This window comes from Pogoniulus pusillus, chromosome Z (genome assembly GCF_015220805.1).
Source record: "Pogoniulus pusillus isolate bPogPus1 chromosome Z, bPogPus1.pri, whole genome shotgun sequence".
In the NCBI taxonomy this organism is placed as follows: domain Eukaryota; kingdom Metazoa; phylum Chordata; class Aves; order Piciformes; family Lybiidae; genus Pogoniulus; species Pogoniulus pusillus.
In genome coordinates, this window is record NC_087309.1 from 84,878,952 (window position 1) to 84,900,752 (window position 21,801).

A 21,801-nucleotide genomic window follows, 5' to 3' on the forward strand; every position below is an offset into this window, starting at 1 on the left:
TAAAAGCTGTTCAACTTGCTCTTGATGTGGCTGAACGTGAGAATTGGCCTATCCTTTACCTCTACACCGACTCGTGGATGGTAGCCAATGCTCTATGGGGTTGGCTGAAGGACTGGAAGAAGAATGGTTGGCAGAGGAAAGGAAAGCCTATTTGGTGTGCTGATCTATGGCAGGACATTGATGCACGGCTGGAGAGAACTCCAGTGAAGGTGCGGCACGTAGATGCACACATGCCCAAGAGCAGAGCCACTGAGGAACATCAACATAACCAGAAGGCAGACCAAGCTGCTAAGATTGCTCAAGTTGATACCAACTCTGAACTTGACATTGACCTTGATTGGAAACACCGAGGTGAGTTGTTCTTAGCTCGGTGGGCCCATGACTCGTCTGGACATCAAGGCAGAGATGGAACATACCGATGGGCTCGTGATAGGTCAATTGACTTGTCCATGGACGCTATCACCCAAGTCATCTATGACTGTGACATTTGTGCTGCTATTAAGCAGGCTAAGCGAATCAAGCCCTTATGGTATGGTGATAGATGGTCAAAGTACAAGTATGGTGAAGCCTGGCAGATTGACTACATCACTTTACCTCGATCACGTTCTGGCAAGCAGTATGTGCTAACGATGGTAGAAGCCAGCACTGGATGGTTGGAAACCTATCCAGTTCCACATGCTACTGCACGTAACACCATTGTTGGTTTGGAGAGACAGATCTTGTGGAGACATGGAACTCCAGAGAGAATCGAGTCAGACAATGGTACTCATTTCAAGAACAATCTTGTGAAAAACTGGGCCAAAGAGCATGGTATTGAATGGATCTATCACATACCCTACTATGCACCAGCTTCAGGGAAGATTGAGCGCTACAACGGCTTGCTGAAAACCACCCTAAAAGCCATGGGGGGTGGAACTCTGAAAAACTGGGACAAACATTTAGCACAAGCTACCTGGTTGGTAAATAGTAGAGGTTCAGTAAACAGAGCAGGACCTGCACAATCAGATTTGGTCCAAACAGTAGACGGTGATAAAGTTCCTGTTGTACGTGAAAAGAATCTGTTAGGGAAAACTGTTTGGGTATTTTCTCCTTCAGGCGAAGGGAAACCTGTCCGAGGGGTGGTTTCTGCTGAAGGTCCTGGTCATACATACTGGGTAATGCAGGAGAATGGTGAAATCCAGTGTATTCCACAGAGAAATCTAACATTAGCTGAGAGAGTTTAAATTCAAGCTGTTAGGAGTTTTCTGTTCTAGGTAACATCGGTGCCCAACACTGAGAGAATCTACAATAGAATCTACAATACGTGAGCACGAACCCAACATCATCTGGGAGTCCCTGTTCTGAGCTTTTGAATCACCTACATCTGATTGAAGTGTGAACTGAACTTGTATATATTGGTTTATTGTAAATATTGGTTTAGATTAGATTGGATAATTCTCAGCGATACTCTGAGCGAAGTAGACAGGGGTGGATTGTGCTAGTTTGAAGCAAGTGAGAATGTTTTGGTAACAGAACTAGATAACGGGCAGTGAAATGAAAAACAATTGTGTCTACTTCTCTCACAGTTACGCTGAGAACTCTGGGAAGAAGAAAGACTTTTTCTCCATTTTGTCTCACTCTTGCTTTTGCCTTAGACCTGGTCACATCTCATTAACCCTGCTCCTACTAACCTTGCTCCCTAACCTCTTGGCTGCACCTCTTTTCTTCCTGAGAACTGGGGTAAGGTTGAGAGGGCCGGGGGGAGGTGTTGGGGTGGTTTGAGAGCCCCTCCTGGGGACTCAGGTTTCTGGGAGGGGAGTTGTGCTTTCATATCGTTTATCCTTTGTATATTTCTGTATATAACTGTATATATTGTAAATAGCTGCTTGTAAATTCTGCTAGCTGTAAATAAATTGCTTCATCTATATTCCCAGGGTCCGTCTGAGTTAGCTGGGGCAAACACAAAGTGTGGGAGGGGCGGGGTAACCCCCAAACCATCACACCCTGTTTCTTCCTGTTTGTATTTGTGGAGCAGTTTTCTTTGAATTCGACAACAGTTAAATGCAGTTGTATGGATTATCACAGTATCACAGCATCACACAGTATCACAGTATTATCAGGGTTGGAAGAGACCTCACAGATCATCAAGTCCAACCCTTTACCACAGAGCTCAAGGCTAGACTATGGCACCAAGTGCCACGTCCAACCTTGCCATATCGCTTTGAACAGCTCCAGGGACGGCGACTCCACCACCTCCCCGGGCAGCCCATTCCAGTGTCCAATGACTCTCTCAGTGAAGAACTTTCTCCTCACCTCCAGCCTAAATTTCCTCTGGCACAGCCTGAGGCTGTGTCCTCTCGTTCTGGCGCTGGCCACCTGAGAGAAGAGAGCAGCTGTTCTCCCCACAAATGGGGAGCCCTCTTTGTTTCCTCCTCAGTTAAAGGATTCATGTATCACTGCTAGGCCATTCCATTCTTCAAAATTCAGAGCAAAATATTCATTCATTACATTCATTCCACTGCAATGATTTTGGTTTGCCACTGTATAGCTACGAGGCACAGAGACTGATGCACTCGTCACAAGAAGCTACACAGTAGCTCCTCTTTTCAAAAAAAAAAATCAAATTAAAAACCAGTGGGTGTTCTCAGACAAAAAAATACACAAAGCTGGCTACTCTATTGATATAGAACTTTGCAAATGTTTCTTTTGAAGGAACAAAAGTAGCATACATAAGTGTATTTACCAAGAACTAAACACAGAATCACAGAATCACAGAATTGCAGAATGTTAGGAGTTGGAAGGGACCTTCAGAGATCATCAAATCCAACACCCTTGCCAGGATCACCTAGGATAGGCCATACAGGAATGCATCCGGGCAGGTTTTAAAGTCTCTAGAGGAGACTCCACAACCTCTCTGGACAGCCTTTTCCAGTGCTCTGTCACCCTCACCAAAGAGAATTGTCTCCTTGTGTTCAGGTGAAACCTCCTGTGTTCTAGCTTGTACCCTGTTCCTTATCATAGTATCATAAGGGATGGGATGGAAGAGACCTCACAGATCATCGAGTCCAACCCTTTACCACAGAGCTCAAGGCTAGACCATGGCACCAAGTGCCACGTCCAACCTTGCTTTAAAGTGCCCCAGGGATGGCGACTCCACCACCTCCCCGGGCAGCCCATTCCAGTGCCCAATGACTCTCTCAGTGAAGAACTTTCTCCTCACCTCCAGCCTAAACCTCCCCTGGCGCAGCCTAAGGCTGTGTCCTCTTGTTCTGGTGCTGGCCACCTGAGAGAAGACAGCAATCTCCCCCTGGCCACAACCACCTCTCAGGTAGTTGTAGACAGCAATAAGTTCACCCCTGAGCCTCCTCTTCTCCAGGCTAAACAATCCCAGATCCCTCAGCCTCTCCTCATAGGGCTTGTGCTCAAGGCCCCTCACCAGCCTCGTCACCCTTCTCTGGACACGCTCAAGCATCTCAGCGTCCCTTTTAAACTGGGTGGCCCAGAACTGAACACAATACTCAAAGTGTGGTCTAACCAGTGCAGAGTACAGGGGCAGAATGACCTCCCTGCTCCTGCTGACCACACCATTCCTGATGCAGGCCAGGATGCCACTGGCTCTCTTGGCCACCTGGGCACACTGCTGCCTCATGTTCAGGCGGGTATCAATCAGTACCCCCAGATCCCTCTCTGTCTGGCTGCTCTCCAGCCACTCCGACCCTAGCCTGTATCTCTCCATGGGGTTGTTGTAGCCAAAGTGCAGCACCCTGCACTTGGAGCTATTGAACCCCATCCCATTGGACTCTGCCCATCTGTACAGGCGGTCAAGGTCCCGCTGCAGAGCCCTTCTGCCCTCCAACCCAGCCACATCTGCCCCCAGCTTGCTGTCATCTGCAAACTTGCTGATGACTGACTCCATGCCCTCATCCAGATCATCTATGAAGATGTTAAAGAGGATGGGGCCCAGCACTGATCCCTGAGGGACACCACTAGTGACTGGCCGCCAGCTGGATGTGGCACCATTCACCACCACTCTCTGGGTCCGGCCCTCCAGCCAGTTCCTAATCCAGCACAAAGTGTTACCATCCAAGCCGCGGGCTGACAGCTTAGCCAGCAGTTTGCTGTGGGGGACAGTGTCAAAGGCCTTGCTGAAGTCCAGATAGACCACATCCACAGGCCTCCCCACATCCACCAAGCAGGTCACACAAGATTAATATTACAGAAATGGATTACTAGCCAAAAAACAGGTATCTTATTTAACAGCCATCTATTCTGCAAGTCTTTAATTCCTCACATTTGACATGAAAATTTATTTTTATTTAATTGTATCCATGACAGATAAAGTGGAGTGTTATTCTTTATACATACCAACAGAAGGTATATATGTCTATAAAGCATATACAGAGTGCAACTGATTATCAAAGCACAACTACCTGCAGTTGCCAATCCACATTAGTTTTATTATGCATGTACATAACATTACACCTACGTGAGTGATATAATAGATAAAACTCAGGAGACACTGAAAGATATTTTTAAGACCTCACGGATGTTTGGACCTGAGTATCCTTGTTTCGTATTTTGGATTAATAAAGTGACACAGGACATAATTCACTGTGCAATGCAGTGAAAGGGCCACCAACGCACTCATTCATTTACCACTTGCAGTCCGATTAGCTAAAACTATGATTTCCTCCTGGTGAAAGCCAAAATCTGAGCTTAGTTAAGCCATGTCCACTCCTGTCCTCTGCCTTATGTTTCACCACCCTTCCCTAGTCCAGACATTAGCATCTTCTGTATACTGTGCCAGTACCGCTCTGTTTCAATTGCCACTTTTGAATGTAGCATGCACAGCTGAGTACAGATCATTGTGATAATTAGTTTGCAATTTCCTTTTGTTTAAAATAAAACAAATATGCACTGTTTAATATTACAGATTCTTTTGTCCTTACTACAAAATTCCTTTTTCTGATGGGCAAAGGAGTTTTGAAAGAAATTTAAGCTCTCAAACATTCTAAATTCTATTCAGTGCAATGTTAAAATTCTTCACATATAGGAAATCTCTCTGTATTTTAAATCCTTTTCAGCTAGAACTTTAAATATTTTATGTCACCTGAGACTAAATACAGAATACAACAAAAATATAAAAAATTACCTAGAGATGAGATAGTACAATCTGCAGAAAATTACAAAGTTCTATTACATTTTCACAGAAGGAATATAGCTACACATGCAATTATGAAGAACTGTGGATGGTATTACAGCATAATACAGGACCACTTCCTATTAAGGACAACCATAAATACCACACTATCAACAAATACATAAAATTATCCTATAAATTAAATGAGTAGATAGACTGTTTCAAAAGTTATTATTCTTTGAAACAGAACACCCACAGGCTATTGGAATTTCAGTACATGTGTGATAAACTTTCTCAGCTCTAACTAAAACTTAGAGATTTCACTGCATAGGCTGGAAGAGTTCGCTAACAAGAACACTGTTACGTTCAGCCAAGACAAATCTAATGTCTTGCACCTGGGAAAGCATAATACAGGAGTGCAGCACAGACTGGGATTGATCTACCTGAGGAGCACCTCTGTGGAAAAGGACTTGAGTATCTCGATGAACAACAAGTGCAATATGAGTGCACAGTATGCTGCTGTGGGAAAGTGAGCCAACAGGATGCTGAGCTGCAACAACCAGCAGAGATCACAAAATCCTTATCCCACTCTATTAAGGACTTGTCAGGCCACATCTGGAGTAGTGTGTTCTGTTTTGGTCCTCACAATACAGAAAAAGGCTGGAGAAGGTCCAGAGAAGGACCACAACTATGATGAAAGGACTGGGAAGCCTGCCACATGAGGAAAGGCTGAGAGAATTATCTTTTTCAGTCTTGAGGAAAGAAGGCTTAGGCTTTAGACCTTATTATCATGGCACAGGCCTTATCACTATGATGTAGCTGTCATCACAGAAACGTGGTGGGATGAATAGCATGACTGGAGCACTGCAGTGGACAGATACTGGCTTTTCAGGAAAGACAGGAGAGGGAGAAGGGGTGTAGGAGTGGCCCTGTATATTAGAGAAGCTCTTGATGCCATGGAGTTTAAGGCTAATGATGACCACATTGATTGCCTGTGGGTAAAAATCAGAGGGAAAACCAGTAAGACCAACATACTGGTTGGAGTCTGTTACAGGCCACCCAACCAGGAAGAGGAGGTGGATGTATTATTCTACAAACAGCTGGAGGTTGTCTCAAGATTGCCAGCCCTTGTTCTTGTAGGTGACTTTAACCTGCCAGATATCTGCTGGGCACTTAACACAGCAGAGAAGAGGCAGTCTAGAAGGTTTATAGAGAGTACAGAGGACAGCTTCCTGACACAGCTGCTGTGTGAGTCTACCAGGCATGAGGCTCTGCTTGACATGCTGTTTACAAACAGCGAGAGGCTGGTCGGAGCTGTGGTGGTCGGAGGCTGTCTGGAGTGCAGGCAAGGTTGGACGTGGCACTTGGTGCCATGGTCTAGCCTTGAGCTCTGTGGTAAAGGGTTGGACTTGATGATCTGTGAGGTCTCTTCCAACCCTGATGATACTGTGATACTGTGTGATACTGTGACCATGAAATAATGAATGTTTTCAATATGCAGTGAAACTCGGGAGGGGCATAAACAGAACATCTACACTGGACTTCTGGAGAGCAGACTGGGGCTTATTGAAAGAACTAACTTGGAGAGCACCTTGGGAAATAGCCCTTAAAAATAAAAGCGTCTGGAGGGTTGGACCTACTTCAAGAAAGAAATCTTGAAGGTGCAGGAACAGGCTGTCCCAGTGTGCTGAAAGCAGAGCCAGTGGGGAAGATGACAAGTCTGGATGTGCAAGGAACTCCTGAAGGAATTAACAAAAAAAATACAGTGTAACACCTTTGGAAAGAGGGGGAGATAACTCAGGAAAAGTTTAAAGATGTTGCTAGGTTGTGTAGGAAGAAAAACAGAGAGGCAAAAGCCCAGTTAGAACTTAGCCTGGCCACTGCTGTGAATGATAATTAAAAAATTGTTAGTTATAAATATATTAGTGGCAAAAAGAGGGGCAAGGACAACCTCCACTCCTTACTGGGCAAGAAGGGGAATGTAGTTACTAGAGATCATAGAATCACAGAATCAGCCAGGTTGGAAGAGAACTCCAAGATCATCCAGTCCAACATAGCACCCAGCCCTGTCCAATCAACTAGACCATGGCACTAAGTGCCTCATCCAGGTTTTTCTTGAACACCTCCAGGGACAGTGCCTCCATCATCTCCCCGGGCAGCCCATTCCAATGGCAAATCACTCTCTCTGGGAAGAACTTCCTCCTAACATCCAGCCTATACCTACCCTGGCACAACTTGAGTCTGTGTCCTCTTGTTCTGTTGCTGGTTGCCTGGGAGAAGAGAGTGACCCCCACTGGGTTACAGCCTCCCTTCAGGTAGTTGTAGACAGCAAGGAGGTCACCCCTGAGCCTCCTCCTCTCCAAGCTAAACAACTCCAGCTCCCTCAGCCTCTCCTCATAGCGCTGTAATCCAGAAAGAAGCAGTTAGGGACCCGTTGAGCCTCCTGGATCCTCACATGTCTATAGGACCAGACGGGATCCATCCTAGGGTGATAAGACAGCTGGCAGATGAGCTGGCCAAGCCACTCTCTAACATTTATCAGCAGTCCTGGCTCACTGGAGAGGTCCCAGATGGCTGTAAGCTGGCCAATGTGGTGCCCATTCACACGACAGGTTAGAAGGAGAACCTGGGAAATTACAAACCTGTCAGCCTGACTTCACTGCCATGCAAGATGATAGAACAGATCATCCTGAGTGCAATCACACAGCACCTATCAAATGGCCAGGGGATCAGACCCACCCAGAGTGGATTTACTATGGCCACAATAGTTTATGAAGCACATGCATTGTCTTCATGCCTTCAGATATGCCTTGAACATAAAAGGTTTCACCTCAACATGAGGAGAAACTTCTTTACAGTGAGGGTGACAGCGCACAGTAACAGACTGCCCAGAGAGGTTGTGGAGTCTTCTTCTCTGGAGACTTTCAAAACCTGCCTGGATGTATTCCTGTGCAGACCACCCTAGGTCACCCTGTGTTTGCTAGGGAAGTTGGTCTGGAGGTCCCTTCCAACCTCTAACATTCTATAATTCTGTGATTCTGTTACGAAGGGTGAGAGAAAATATTCTGCAGAATCAGATACCTGTAGAATCAGATATGATAATGAGGTGGTTTAGTGCAAGGGCTAAACCACCTGCTCCTCCAACACAAACATGTGGGGAAGAGCAACACAAAACTCAGGGTTAAGATAAAGAAATAATAGTTTAATATAACATGAGATATCATAAGCACAATGCATAATTACCTTAGCTTAGCCTATTTGCAGAAACAGCACAGTGAAACACAAGAAAAACACAGCATAAAACAGAAAGCCAAAACCATCAGCTACCCAACTCCCAGCCATTCTGCCACCATGCCTGGAGAAAGAGCCAATAATCAAGATGGAATCCAGAAGCAGCAACCAGAATAGGAAGCCTTCCACATTGCAATATGAACTTTAAGACACATAATACTTTGCTCCAATTAGCACTTTCACTTTTTGAAGCTGGCATGACTGCAGCATGATATGAATAGTAGCACCATGTTCAACTCTATCCATGACAGATAAGTGGTAACACAAGGATTCAGGTCCTTAAGGTCTGGTATTTGTAACAACCTTTATTAAAAACTTAGGGGAAAAAATATCTACTGGCAGCAATTGCCATTACTATGCACTCTAAGTGTTATAGTATTACTGAAGTAACAGCTTTCAAATAATAGAATAGATGTTCTTTAAGTGTGAGTTTACTTGGACCTTTCTAACTTACAGTAATATGACAGCATAGCAGTATTTTACATTCTCTGAAAAGTCAGATCACAGGCATTAGAAATGCAGACAATGTAATGAACATTTGGTTCCCTTCCTGATTCTCTCACTTGCTGTTTCACTGATCTTGTGCAGATCATGCAGCCTGACAGTATTTCCAGCTGCAGCAATTATGCTCATTCCTATGCCTTTTGAAAACTATTTTGAGATTATACTGCTGTGAGAAAAGTGCCCTGCTAGAGAACCTATCTGTCACCAACAGCTTTGATGCAAAGAGTGAACCACATGGAATGTACAAACAAATTTTTAAAGCTAATTAAGTAAATACAATTTCCATTAAACATAACTGCTTATTTGTGCTAAGACTTGTTAAGCCATTTTGCTGGCACAAGGAAAGACTGTAAAAGTAGACAGAGGGATGCTAAACCAAGGCAGTGAGCAGAGTCCAAGTGGAGCAGCCCCAGAAAGAACACAGCCTCCCTTAGAAGCAGCCATTCCTCTCAGTTCCTGCAGATTAATGAGGCTCTAAACTGATGCCAACAAAAGATGAGTATCATTTTACAATCTGTCCATGTCTGTAATAATCCACACAAAGAACTCTCTATTACAGTGTTTCCACAGAAGACATTAGCTAGCAGCAAACAAATGTAATCCAAAAGAAGCACGTATTAGAGTCTTGTCCTGGTAGGGCATAAATCCTGCCAGGCCAGTTTAACCCTTGCTCTCCTCCTGGCGGGTCCAGCAGTGGAGTTAGATGAGCAAACAATGAGGTTTTGTTACCAGCAAAGCCTTGAGGGCTAGGGGCTTAGCATCACATGCCAGGTGTCTTGTGTTGCCCCTCAACATGTCTGTGTGGTCACACAAGGCACGAAGCTTTGAATTCATTGGACAGAACAATGATGCTAGTGCCTATTGGCCAGTTTCATTCTCAAAATGAAGTATTTAATGGGGGATGGTTTAGAAACTCCACCTTTCTGTACTGAGCCTTTCTGCCCTTCTGCACTGAGCCTTTCTGCATTGACCCTCCACTGGAAGCAGTACCTCATTTGCGGCTCGTTAACTGGGAATTATGCAGCCATGTGTATGCAGCTTGCCCTAGCTCAGCAGCAGCATCTCAGTTCTCTCCTTCCCTCTGCCTGGAATAGTTTTTATTTTACCTTGGGATCATTATCGTGAGTTTTGAAAGCATCTTTGTACAGGAGACTTATTCAGGGACACAAAGCATCACGAGTACATATGCTGGAGTTAATGCTAAGACTCCATAAGCCTAGTTAGAATTTTTCCTGGTTTTGTGTCCCTATTTTCCAAGTTCTGATTGTTTAAACTGTTAATTCTGTGTTTATAAATACCTTCTGTGCAACTACTTCCTGTCGACCAAAAATCCAAAGACTCTCAAGGAATTTTCCCAAATTTTTGAATATTAATAATAAAATTAATAATCATTCCAAAATTAAAATTCATAATGCATAACATATTATTAATTTCCAATACAAATCTCCAAATCTTAACTGCTACAGTAGTATGTTAGACAGAAGGAAATTAAAATGTGCATACATTTGCTTCAAGAACTAGTCTTTCTGTGACTATTTGTTAACCTAATCCTTGAAGAGTGTGATAATTTGAACCTAGCTAGAATGTTTTGGTGAGAAGGACTAGATTACAGGCTGTGAAAGGAAAACAATGGTGATGTCTGCTTCCTTCATAGGCTTGCTGAGATGTGTAAGAACAAGAATCAAAATGTAGATAAAGCACTACTCCTGCTGGAGAGCTCCGAGCTGCATCTCTCTCTCTCTAACCTCACCCTCTGTTTCTCTGATTAATCCACTTTGCTTCCTACCCTCCTCGCCAAACCTCCATTCTTCCTTGGGACTGGGGTAAGGTTGAGAGGGGGAGGGGGAGAGAAGGTGGAAGGGCAGTTGGGAGTCCCTCCTGGGGACTCAGGTTTCTGAGAGGGCTGCTGTGTTTTCTGTATTACCTTTTACCTTATATATATCTGTATATACTGTACATATCTGCTTGTATATTCTGCTAAGCTGTAAATAATAAGCTTCATTCATATTTCCAGAGCTGGCTGAGTCTAGGCTGGGTAATTTCCAAAGTGTGTGGGGCTGGGTAACACCCAAACCATCACAAGGAGAATGAGAAAATATCTGGTGATTTCCACCTTTTGGCACCAGGTTTTTTGAAACAGCCCATTAATAAGTTGCCCTATGAATCATTTCTCCTTTCATCTATTTAAATGTGACAATACCAGAAAAGTATGGGAAAGCCTGTATTTGCCCCTAGTGTGCATTTAATGTTGATTCTTTTAGCATAGATTTAATTTTCTGAAAAATGACAATTGCACTATTTATTAGATTTTCCAGAAGTTTGTTGAGATACCTACATTTGTAATTTCACCTGTATAAAGCATGAAAAAAAACCAACACTCCAAATCACTGCAAATTTAAAAGATAGTTCCATCTGATGAAACTAATCAAATCTATCTGGAGAACAGAAATTACATGATTCCAAAACCCAGTTGTCTTACGGGAGAAAAGAAACTTGGACAATTACAGACCTTTTTTTTTTTCATTAACTAAAGTAAATTTAATGTTTATGTAAATATATTCCATTTCAGGCAAACCTTTTATTTATTTTAATCATAGTATGTCCCTAATGACTGTACAGTAAAACAAGATCTGAACTCTCTGTCCTGGAAGGCTGGTAAGCCTAAAACATGCCCCAGCTTGCCCTACCCTTCTGCTGACAGGGAAAGCAAAGGTAGGAGGAAAACAAAGGCTTGGGTCATTATGTCCCCTCCCAAAGTGATAAACAGGTACCCACAGGTGTTTAGGTACTTGCTAGTGTCTTGTCCAAATTAGGGTAAGCAAGTCCTGCTTTCACCTAATAAGGTCAGGTTTGCAAATGCCATTTTGATTGGTGAATCTCTGTGGCCAAAGGAGCCATTGCACTCGAGCAAATAATTGAGCTGAGCTGCAAGCAGTTGTGCTGCTCTGCTCTATGCTCTGCCCTGCCTCACTGCTCAGACAATGTGCTCTCCTCTGCTTAGACAACATGCTCTGTCTCATGCTTCTGACCATCATAGCCCTGATGTTTCGGGCTTGAACTACCTGGAAATTTAAATGCTTCAAGTTTACCAGGTGAAGGCATTAAGTGCCTCACGATGTGGCGAGAAGTGCCACCAGTATCATGCTCTCTGCACATCTGCTAGAGATCCTGCCTGCACCTCTGCAAACCTCTGTGCCAGGATAAACCAGGATCAGGTCAGAGATGGTCTTTCTCTTTCCCAGCACTCTGCTAGAGCCTGAGAAGATCTAGAAGCCTCTCAATGACTATCAAGACACCGAGCAGCAAAAACACCACTGCAAAGGAGCCAGGGACTATCTCTGAATTCTGCTCCAGTGCTGTGAGTAGAATAGACTTTACCTAGGGCTACAGGCTGCCTATTTATAAGTGGGACAAAGCCACTTTGTGGCTAAACTTTTTCCAATTTTCTGATTCTTTTAAATTACTAAATTGCCCATAAACATCCTTGTGAAGATTTTCCTGACCAGATTACAACACAAATTTAACTAGTTTGTAGGTAGTTTGTGGGTGGGGCTTTTTGGAAATAAAATAACTACCTATTTTGTAATTCCTGCCTCATTAATTGCTCCAACTAATTCACCCTCTCTTTAAGCTACAGAGTTGTGAGAATCAGTGAATGTAGTCCTTAATTCTGTGCAGGAATAGTGAAACAGCAGAAGAAAATATATACAACAACAGAATTCTGCAGTATATCAACAGAGGAAGTTCAAGAGCATTTGGGTCTGGTCAATTTGGAGCCTAAAACAATTGCCTTGTGATTCACCACCCCAAGATGAATTTGGCAGGGGCTACTGAGGATATCAGAGTAGCTTACTGAACTCAGTTGACCTGGACTGACTGATATCACATCTAGTTTATTGTTTTACAGAAACATGACATTATTCAAGGAAGGCTTTCATCTGAGTTACTCCAGACACTGTGAAGTAAGAAAGCAGACTCACAATTTCTCTGGCTGCAGAATTTTCTAAACACTTCTAGCAATAGTATAAAATTTAGTATTTAACTTTGAAGAGCATAAAACACGGGTATTCTGCTTTCTAAAATTCAGTACACTTTGGGAAACCAAGTAAAATACCAGAACTAATTCTATTTCTGCCTGCTTAGCAAAACTACTAAATATGAAGTATTATTTCATGTTTCATCACCAAACCAGAATTCTTTTTCCGATTAAGAATGTAAAAGTCTGACAAACATTCCAAAACGTGTATTCTATCATTATGAAAGAAAATTCTTGTTTGTCCAACTTAAATGTTGTTTTGAACAAGTATTTGGAAGACTGGTATCAAGCATTTTCTTCCAAAATCAAGAATGAAATTATATATTCTAAGAGAATTTTGACACACATTTCTCATTTTGGGTAATTTTTTTTTCCTGGTTAACAGTTCTCGGTTAATGTTATCCTCAAACCATTAAATCTTCACATGAGTCACTGCTATTTTAAGAGACAACAAAAATGCACTAATTGAAAAGTGCATGAGTTCTGTACTTTTATTAGAACAAGACCAGAAGCACAAAGAAATGTATTGTTTGCCATCTAAATACATGCAAACTCTGACTACACAACAGAATATTGGCACCTACTCTATCCAGTCTAAGTGGATACTCATGTCCAGTCTGAAAACTGGGAGTCTTGGCATTTAATGAATAAACAATAAATCCATTATTTGTCTGCTTAATATCCATCACTGGGAAAAACTATGATCCGATGTGACAACCCCTTCCAGTACCAAAATCTGTTCTGTAAATGTTTCTCTTGACTTTCATTTCTGGATCCTGCAACGTGCTACAAATGTACAGCTACGTTTGCCTTTCGCAGAGAACTGCCTTGTTTCAATCTTTATCACAGCCAAAAGTTTGTGTTGCAGTGTGTTCTTTTGCTTTTTTTTTAAAGCAGGAAGGAGAAGCAAGCTCTAGACAGCTGGGAGTCATACAGTTCACAATACATTACCATTTTTTCTGTATTTTCTTTGACACATTCTGCAATTTCCATTATGTTAAACATTCCTGCAATACACTGTCTCCTTTTGCCCACAATAATGTTGCATGAAGACCCATAGTAAGATCAAAATGTTCATCCTTACCCTTCAGTGACCTAATGATAGAATCTGACTGAAAACCATCATTCTGGTTTCACTGGAGAAATCAAAAGTAAACAGATGCCAAAATGAACCCCCCAACTACCTATATGTGCTTTCAATAATTAACATATAAACCTGAAATCCTAAAAATACTAATGTAACACATTCATGTCAGCAAGACAATTCTTCAAGAGAAATGTGTAAAGTGCTTTCTACTTTTTTAAACATGCTTCTTTAGATCAGATCATAGATGACAGTGGACAAGAGCTTCAGAATGACATTGTTTTCTTAAAAGTGAGCATAGATGTCATGTTTGTAAAGATACTATGTTCACCCGAACAACTAATTATTAAATTTATATAGTAGTTGATGGAATGACAAAAGGAGAATGACCTTTTGTTGTACAACTGCAACTATATGGAAATGTTCTTCAATCCCTGAACAAAATTCTAAGTGAGAACAGTGTGGCAAAGTCCGTAACAGTCATTCCACAAAATGCCAAACTAGATAGCCAAGGTATCTTCATGTTTTTTATGACCACACCAAGACTGTAAACTGTTTATTGCCACTTAAAATTAATGCACTGCTTCATTTTCAAGTTTCATCCATGCCTCTTCATCACAGAAATGTTAATGACTGATACTTGACTCAGTTCAATCTTACTTCATATACAATTTCACAGACAAAATTGGAGACTGCCATTCTATTACCTCCAAGGTTCAACTGAAGAATCTTCTGCAGGTGTTTACCTTGAATACATCCACTTCATCTGGGAAACCCAGATAACATCCTACTCTGATTTGAGTACAGTGTAAGTGGACCAACTTTGCTCTTCAGCTCATATTTACATACGGCTCTAAAGACTTCTTGTCACACTATTTCCGCTTTCAGCTCTAAGGAAACATTTTTCCACTTACAAGACTAAAAGAAATATCTCTGAGCACCAAACACTCATACAAAATTCACCACAGACTAAGATACTGATATGTGGAAGAACACTATGAATTCTTAACCAGTAGCTGTTGCAAGAAACATTCCATTTTTCATTTGAGATTATTGATATCCACCCTAGGGACATGTTCACATAGACATGAGATGACACAGCAGCAGAAAAGGCTAGCAAATAGTAAAGTAATATAGTTTACATAAGTCCAAACCTTTGCCACTGAAATTAAACCACAAAACCATCTGCTTCTCTACCTAAGAGGGAGTACAAGTGTGGCAATACTTTATAGTCCATTTCTATCATCCTAATTTGGCTGAAATAATTTAGGTTCTGTATTTACATATGGAACTGTGCAAGACTTCTATTAGCCAAATGAAATTCTAAGGTCTAAACATCATGACATCCTTCACCCTTTATTTAGTGTCAGGGCATGATTTTATTCAGAATTGTGACAATAGAACAGTTGCCACCTTCTCCTGTCTTTTCCACCAGATCTCTTCACTGATAAATCATCTTCCTCAAATGGTAAATTAATGACTCTTGACAGAAAACTTCAGTGCAGCTAGCACTCACTTTAATTGAGGATGTCAGAAGATACTTTGCACAATAGTTCACATCCTGTATTCTTAACTTGATAAACACTCCATCACTATATTATATTATATTATATTATTCTGAAAACGTCTTTAAAACATCATGGACATATTCTCACCAAAGATAAATTCTCTGCATAAAAAAATCATAAACACATCTCTAGCTTCATATTTTGAATTAAGAATATTAGAACAAATTTGCATTAAATTGTCAGTGAGATTAAAAGAAAAAAAAATTGCTCTACATATGACATGGAAATGCTGTAATTAAATATATTACTTTTATATAAACATGAACAAATCTAACAAAGAGCTATTGGCATTTAAGACGCATTTTCCATTTTGGCTACTTAGAGCTATCCATCACCAACACTGTTGCCAGCTTCCAGCTTCACATGGCTATTTACATAACACTTATTTTACAAAGTTGTTTACACAGTCTCTTACATTTGTTTACTTACCAACAGTATCACATGGTTCATCTTTATGCACACAGAAATCCTTCCTAGATTTGGGGGGGAAAAGAAAAACATTAAGCAAACCAGGCTGTCAGACTGGTAATGACTATGTGACCTATTTACAAATAATTTGTATAGCTCAATGAATAAACACAGAACACTATTATCTCAACAAAGAGCATGAGGAAGGGTTACCCAGAACACTTAAAACTTCAGTCTCAAAACAGATTAGTCATGTGACAAAACATGTACCACAAATTTAAATGGCATTATGTCTAATTTTCTGTTTTTTTTCCCTACATAAGTATCTTGAAATGTTACAAGTCTAAAGTTAGTCTTTCTTTCATTCAATATCAAACTACCTTCAGTGCTCAGTGTCACATCCAAATGCAGAAATGAAATTTAGCATCCACACCAGAGACAGAGTCAGAAAGTTTTTGTGCTAAGAAGTCGGTGGTTTAAATGACTAATAGGAACACATGCTAAGGTAAAAGGAATACATTCTGCATGTCTGCTAGGTCTTTTCAATCTTGTGGAAGCAAAAGCAATGGGAGAAGAGAATGCTATCACTGACACTGATTTTAGCCCAGCCACAGCTCTCTAGGTAAGACTGCCCCATTTCATGAAGTGGAATAAATACTGGATCTCTCTTTTAAACAACTTCTGCATGAGACTCTTTTTTAATTTCATTACCTATTTTACCTGTTCTCAGAGGCATGTAACAACTTAACAAAGAAGCCAAAAAAAACCAAAAAGACCAAACCCCAAATCACTGCAGTCTTTATAACTCATGTTAATTTTTACGTAAAAAGAGAGCAGCTGAGATATACATGTACTGGGGAGTGGAAGAGGGAACCAACAGGAATGAACAACAAAACTCCTCCCAGGTTTACTTTCTAACCAAAACACAGCCTAGTTACCTGAACTTCATTCTAACAAAAAAAAAAAAGCCTAATTACCTGAACTTCATTCTGACATAAACAAATAAGTAATTTTATGTTCTTTAGGTGTGTCACAGAGTAATCATCTGATTGTAGAGAGTACTCATAAGGGTCAGAGATAGTTTCAATTTTACATTCTGATCACGAAACTAGACAGATATACACATTCTGTGATTCTATGATAGATTGTTAATTATAAAGACATTTACATATAGAAACACTAATTTTCCGGACCAAAACACAGGAACTGTTCAGTGCTAGCGATGAGAGTAGAATTGTGATACTTATCACTTCAAAAAATTTAACTACTCCAAGACCTTTTCGTTTATTTGTTTGTTTGCTTCCCACAGACAACTCCCACAGAGCGACAGACCCAAAAGCAATCTTCTCAAAAGGCTGGCAACTTTCTGACAGTTGTGAAAGGCCATAAAGACAGAGATGTGAAGCTATATAGCTTTTGATTTTCCAGTCACCATTGGTAGATGATTGCAAAGTAGAAAACCAAAACAAGAGTGCTGGAAAGAAATCTTGCAAATACACTCATAAAGAAACTCTGAGAATCCAGTTAGAAGAACCCTGGAAATTGAGTCAAAGGTAGCAAACAAGAAACTCTAATAAGATACAGAAGAAAATGCAATCTATTTTTTCAAACCTGCAACAAATTGCACTAAAGCACTGGGATGTAATACAACTCTATATTTTCTGCTATGTGACACAAGGGACTTACTGTCTTGTTAAGACATGACAGAATCGTTAGAAATATGGGACTTGCGCTGGGGGAAAAGAACACATAGAAGGACAACGTAAGGACACAGACTGTCTTCCATGAACACTCATACAACTGCCATATATTAACTGAGGTAACAACAAGCGGCAGAAAAAAAGAGATCATATTTTCAAACATAAAAGAATACCATCTGACATTTTAAACCCACCAGTTTCCAGAAGGATTCTGCTTATGTAATAGCTTTGTTCTGAAAACCTGAAGGAGATGATTTTGCTTTGTTTTTCCTTCTTGGCTGACTCTGACTATAGTTATGCTATGCATCCAGGCTTTCATTATCGGACTTGAGGGAAATAGTACTGCTATGATTTGGCATGAGGGAAGTACAATAAACCGATCTTATTTCCAGATTTACACTGAAAGAATGTCATACCTCCTTAAATTTCCAAGAATATGAATGCATTACATGCATATGAGACTAGGGCCCTTAGTAAAGACTCACAGCCTAGACCTACCAACAACTCTCACAGTTGTTTTCTAATCCCCACGTGCTAACTTAAAAATTCCATCGTACTATAACTATGTTCTTCTCTGTGTATATAACACACACACATATATATTATACACATACACCCCTCTATGCTCTATATATATGATATTAGCATCCTGAAACTGCACAAAACAAGAGAGGCTTAAGACTTTTCCAAGTAAGAGGATGCATAAAACAGCAATAAAGCACACAACAAAGCCCTGAGAAAAGCCGCTGAGATTATTCGCCTTTATTCTTTTCCTCCATTCTCTTTCCAAAACTGGGCAAAGATATTTGCATTACCATTAACACATACAGAAGAACTTTCATGGTACACGTTAGTAATGGAGTCTAACAATGAAAGCAAGAAACTAGTTAAAGCACACTAAAATCTCATTCTAACCACTCCGCAGCACACAACAGTGTGTTGGATATCACACATTAGTCTAAACAGTTGCTTTGCATGCACATGGAAAAGAAAATACATCCTTATTCCAGTAAAAGATATGCTTTTGTGAGATTCTGGACTGATTTTCCATCTTAAACAAGTTGGCTAACCCTAGAAAAGATTTCTAAGGAATAATGAGTAATCACTAATCCCTTGTTTTAGAAAACTGTATTTCTTTGGTACCTCATTCAGACATCCTATGCAGATAGTAACTGGTAATACCATCTCAGCAGCCACCCAAATCAAGACTTATTTCCATAGACTCTGTAACTTTAAATGTAAGTAGGATGTTGGTGTGAAGTGGTATATTTTTTCTTCAAAGTAAATTACTTCCTGATGTGCATATTATTAAAGTACTATTACAAACTCGTTTCTATGAACCAGTTTTATCAAGAGACATGAATTACAAAATCCAGGTTGGAAAAGACCCTTCGGGTCACCAAGTCCAATCTATAACTCTACTCTACAAGATTCACCTTAAACCATATCCCTAAGCACCACATGCAAACAACCTTCAAACACATCCAGGGTGGGTGACTCAACCACCTCCATGGGTAGCTCATTCTAGTGTCTGACCACTCTCTCTGAAAAACTTTTTCCTAATGTCCAGTCTGAACCTACCCAGTCTCAGATTGAGGCCAATTTCCCCTTGTTTTGTCTCAAATTACCTGTGAGAACAGACCAGCACCAGCTTCTCCACAATGTCCCTTCAGGTAGTTGTAGACAGCAATGAGATCTCCCCTCCGCCTCATCTTCCTCAAACTAACAGCCCCAGCTCCTTCAGCTGCTCCTCATAAGATTTATTCTCTAGGCCGTTCACCAGCCTTGTTACCCTCCTCTGGACCTGCCCCAGCACCTCCATATCTCTCCTCTATTGTGGTGTCCAAGACTGAACACAACACTTGAGGTGTGGCTTCACTAGCACCAAGCATAAGGGGACAATCACCTCCCTATTCCTGCTGGTCACAGCATTTTTAATATAAGCCAGGATGCCATTGGGCTTCTTGGCCACCTGGGCATACTGCTGGCTCATATTCAGCTGCCTGTCTATTACAACCTCCAGATCCCTTTCTGCCAGACAGCTCTTCAGACACACTGCCTCAAGCCTGTAGTGTTGCTTGGGGTTGTTGTGACCCAAGTGAAGGGCCTGGCATTTGGCCTTGTTGAAATTCAGTCCGTTAATGCTGGCCCATTGATCTAGCCTATCCAAGTTCCTCTGAAGAGCTTCTCTACCCTCATTCAAATCAACTTTACCACCTAACGTGGCAAATTTACTGTTGACACTCTCTATGCCTGAATCAAGGTCACCAATAAAGATATTAAAAAGAAGTGGTCCCAACACAGAACCCTGAGGAACACTACCAGTGCCCAGCTACCAATGGATTTAACTCCAATGACCACCACTCTCTGGGCGCTCCCATTCAGCCAGTGCTTTATCCAGGAGGCAGTGTGCTCATCCAAGCCATGAGTAGCCAATCTGTCCACAGGAATTGTGTGGGGAACACTATCAAAGGTTTTTCAAAAGTCTAGGAATACAACATCGACAGCCTTTCACTCATGCAGTAGCCAGGTGATCATGTCATAGAAGGAGATCAGGTTGGTCACAAAGGACCTGCTCCTTGTAAACCCACACTGATTTGGCCTGATCCCCTGATTGTCTATATGACGTTACGATGGCACGTGAGATGACCTGCTCTATCACTTTCCCTGGTACTGAGGTCAGATTGACAGGTCTATACTTTCCCAGATCTTTCTTTCCACCCTTCTTGAAGACAGGTGTCACATTTGCTACCCTCCAGTCCATTGACAACCTTCCCAGTTAGACAGAACTTCTGGTAAATAATGGAAAGTGGCTTGGCGAGCACGTCTGCCAACTCCCTCAGCAACCTTGGGTGCAGCCCACTCAGCCCCACAGACTTGTGTATGTCTATGTGGCACAGAAAGTCAGTGACCACTTTCTCATTTATTGTGATGTCCTCATTACAATTTCCTTCCCTGACTCCTACTATAAGAGGGTGAATGCCCAGGGCACTGCTGGACCCAGTGCTAAAGACGGAGCCAAAGTGGGCATTGAGCACCTCATCCTTCTTCACGTCCTTAAAACAATTTCTCTTTTCACTCTCTATTTCAGGGAGGTGGTGGAAGCCCCATCCCTGGAAGTTTTAAAGTCCACACTCAATGGGGCTTTGAGCAACCTGATGTAGTGTGAGGTATCCCTGCCCATGGCAAGGGGGTGGAGCTAGCTGATCCTTGGGGTCTCTTTCAGCCCAGACTCTCCCTCCCTGGGGTCCTTTCTTAATATTGAAACTTTTCCTTCCTGTTTTTGTTTTAATTTATGGCACTATTATTTTAAACAGGACATTACTTCATTAGAGTAAGCCAATTTAATGGGAAACTGAATAAAAACTTCATAGACTGAAACCGGGCTATGGTACGGGGAAATGAACAAAGTGGCAGCAGATTCATATGCCTCATTAAAGCTGACTTGTGCTGCAGAGAAAGATTAGGGGAGAACCCAGTCTTACTTTCCACTTTATCTATGTAATGTAAAAATAACTCCTGTAAATTACTTTTTTCATGAAAAGGCTATGACATCTTTTCAACTGTTGAAAACCAATCTATGTTACAAGCACATTCTGGTCTTTGTAGTTAAACGTTAAAAATGAGCTCTGCAGAATACTGAACACTTCATTTCTAACTCTTTCAGTTACTAGACACAACTGGCATGTGAAAGAACAGGAAAGGTTTTTCAAAGGACTCTTACTATTCTATTATCATGCAAGACAAAAAAGGAAGTGTGGGTTAGTTGTAAGAGGTCTAACAGTGAATGTGTTAGATAACCAATAAAACCTTTTATTTTTATTTGAAAAATACCAAGCAGTTGGTGCACATCTGGCTAAACTAAATTATTTCTCTCAATAAAGCAGATCTACAATCCAAAGCTGTTAGGAAGTTGTGACAAAAGGGCTTGTTCTGTGTTTGCAAAACAGAATGAGACTCTGAATTAACAAAACACACAAGAGGAACCATACGTGAAGCTAGCTGCACCATAAAGCTGATGTGGTGCAGAGGAGGCCTGAAATAGCAAAATATTCACACAATCAGCAAAACACAGTGGCTTGATTTACTAG

The 21,801-nt window shown here is 41.3% G+C and overlaps 1 protein-coding gene across 4 annotated transcripts in view; it reads right to left on the reverse strand.

Moving 5' to 3' along the window:
• The window catches only part of ADAMTS19 (ADAM metallopeptidase with thrombospondin type 1 motif 19), a 189,406-nt gene that overhangs the window by 107,395 nt on the left and 60,210 nt on the right, over window positions 1-21,801 (reverse strand). For all 4 annotated transcript variants that reach the window (XM_064140285.1, XM_064140284.1, XM_064140287.1 and 1 more), the window contains one exon: window positions 16,032-16,075. In XM_064140285.1, the coding sequence (XP_063996355.1) occupies window positions 16,032-16,075 (44 nt within the window). The remainder of the gene's footprint in view (window positions 1-16,031; window positions 16,076-21,801) is intronic.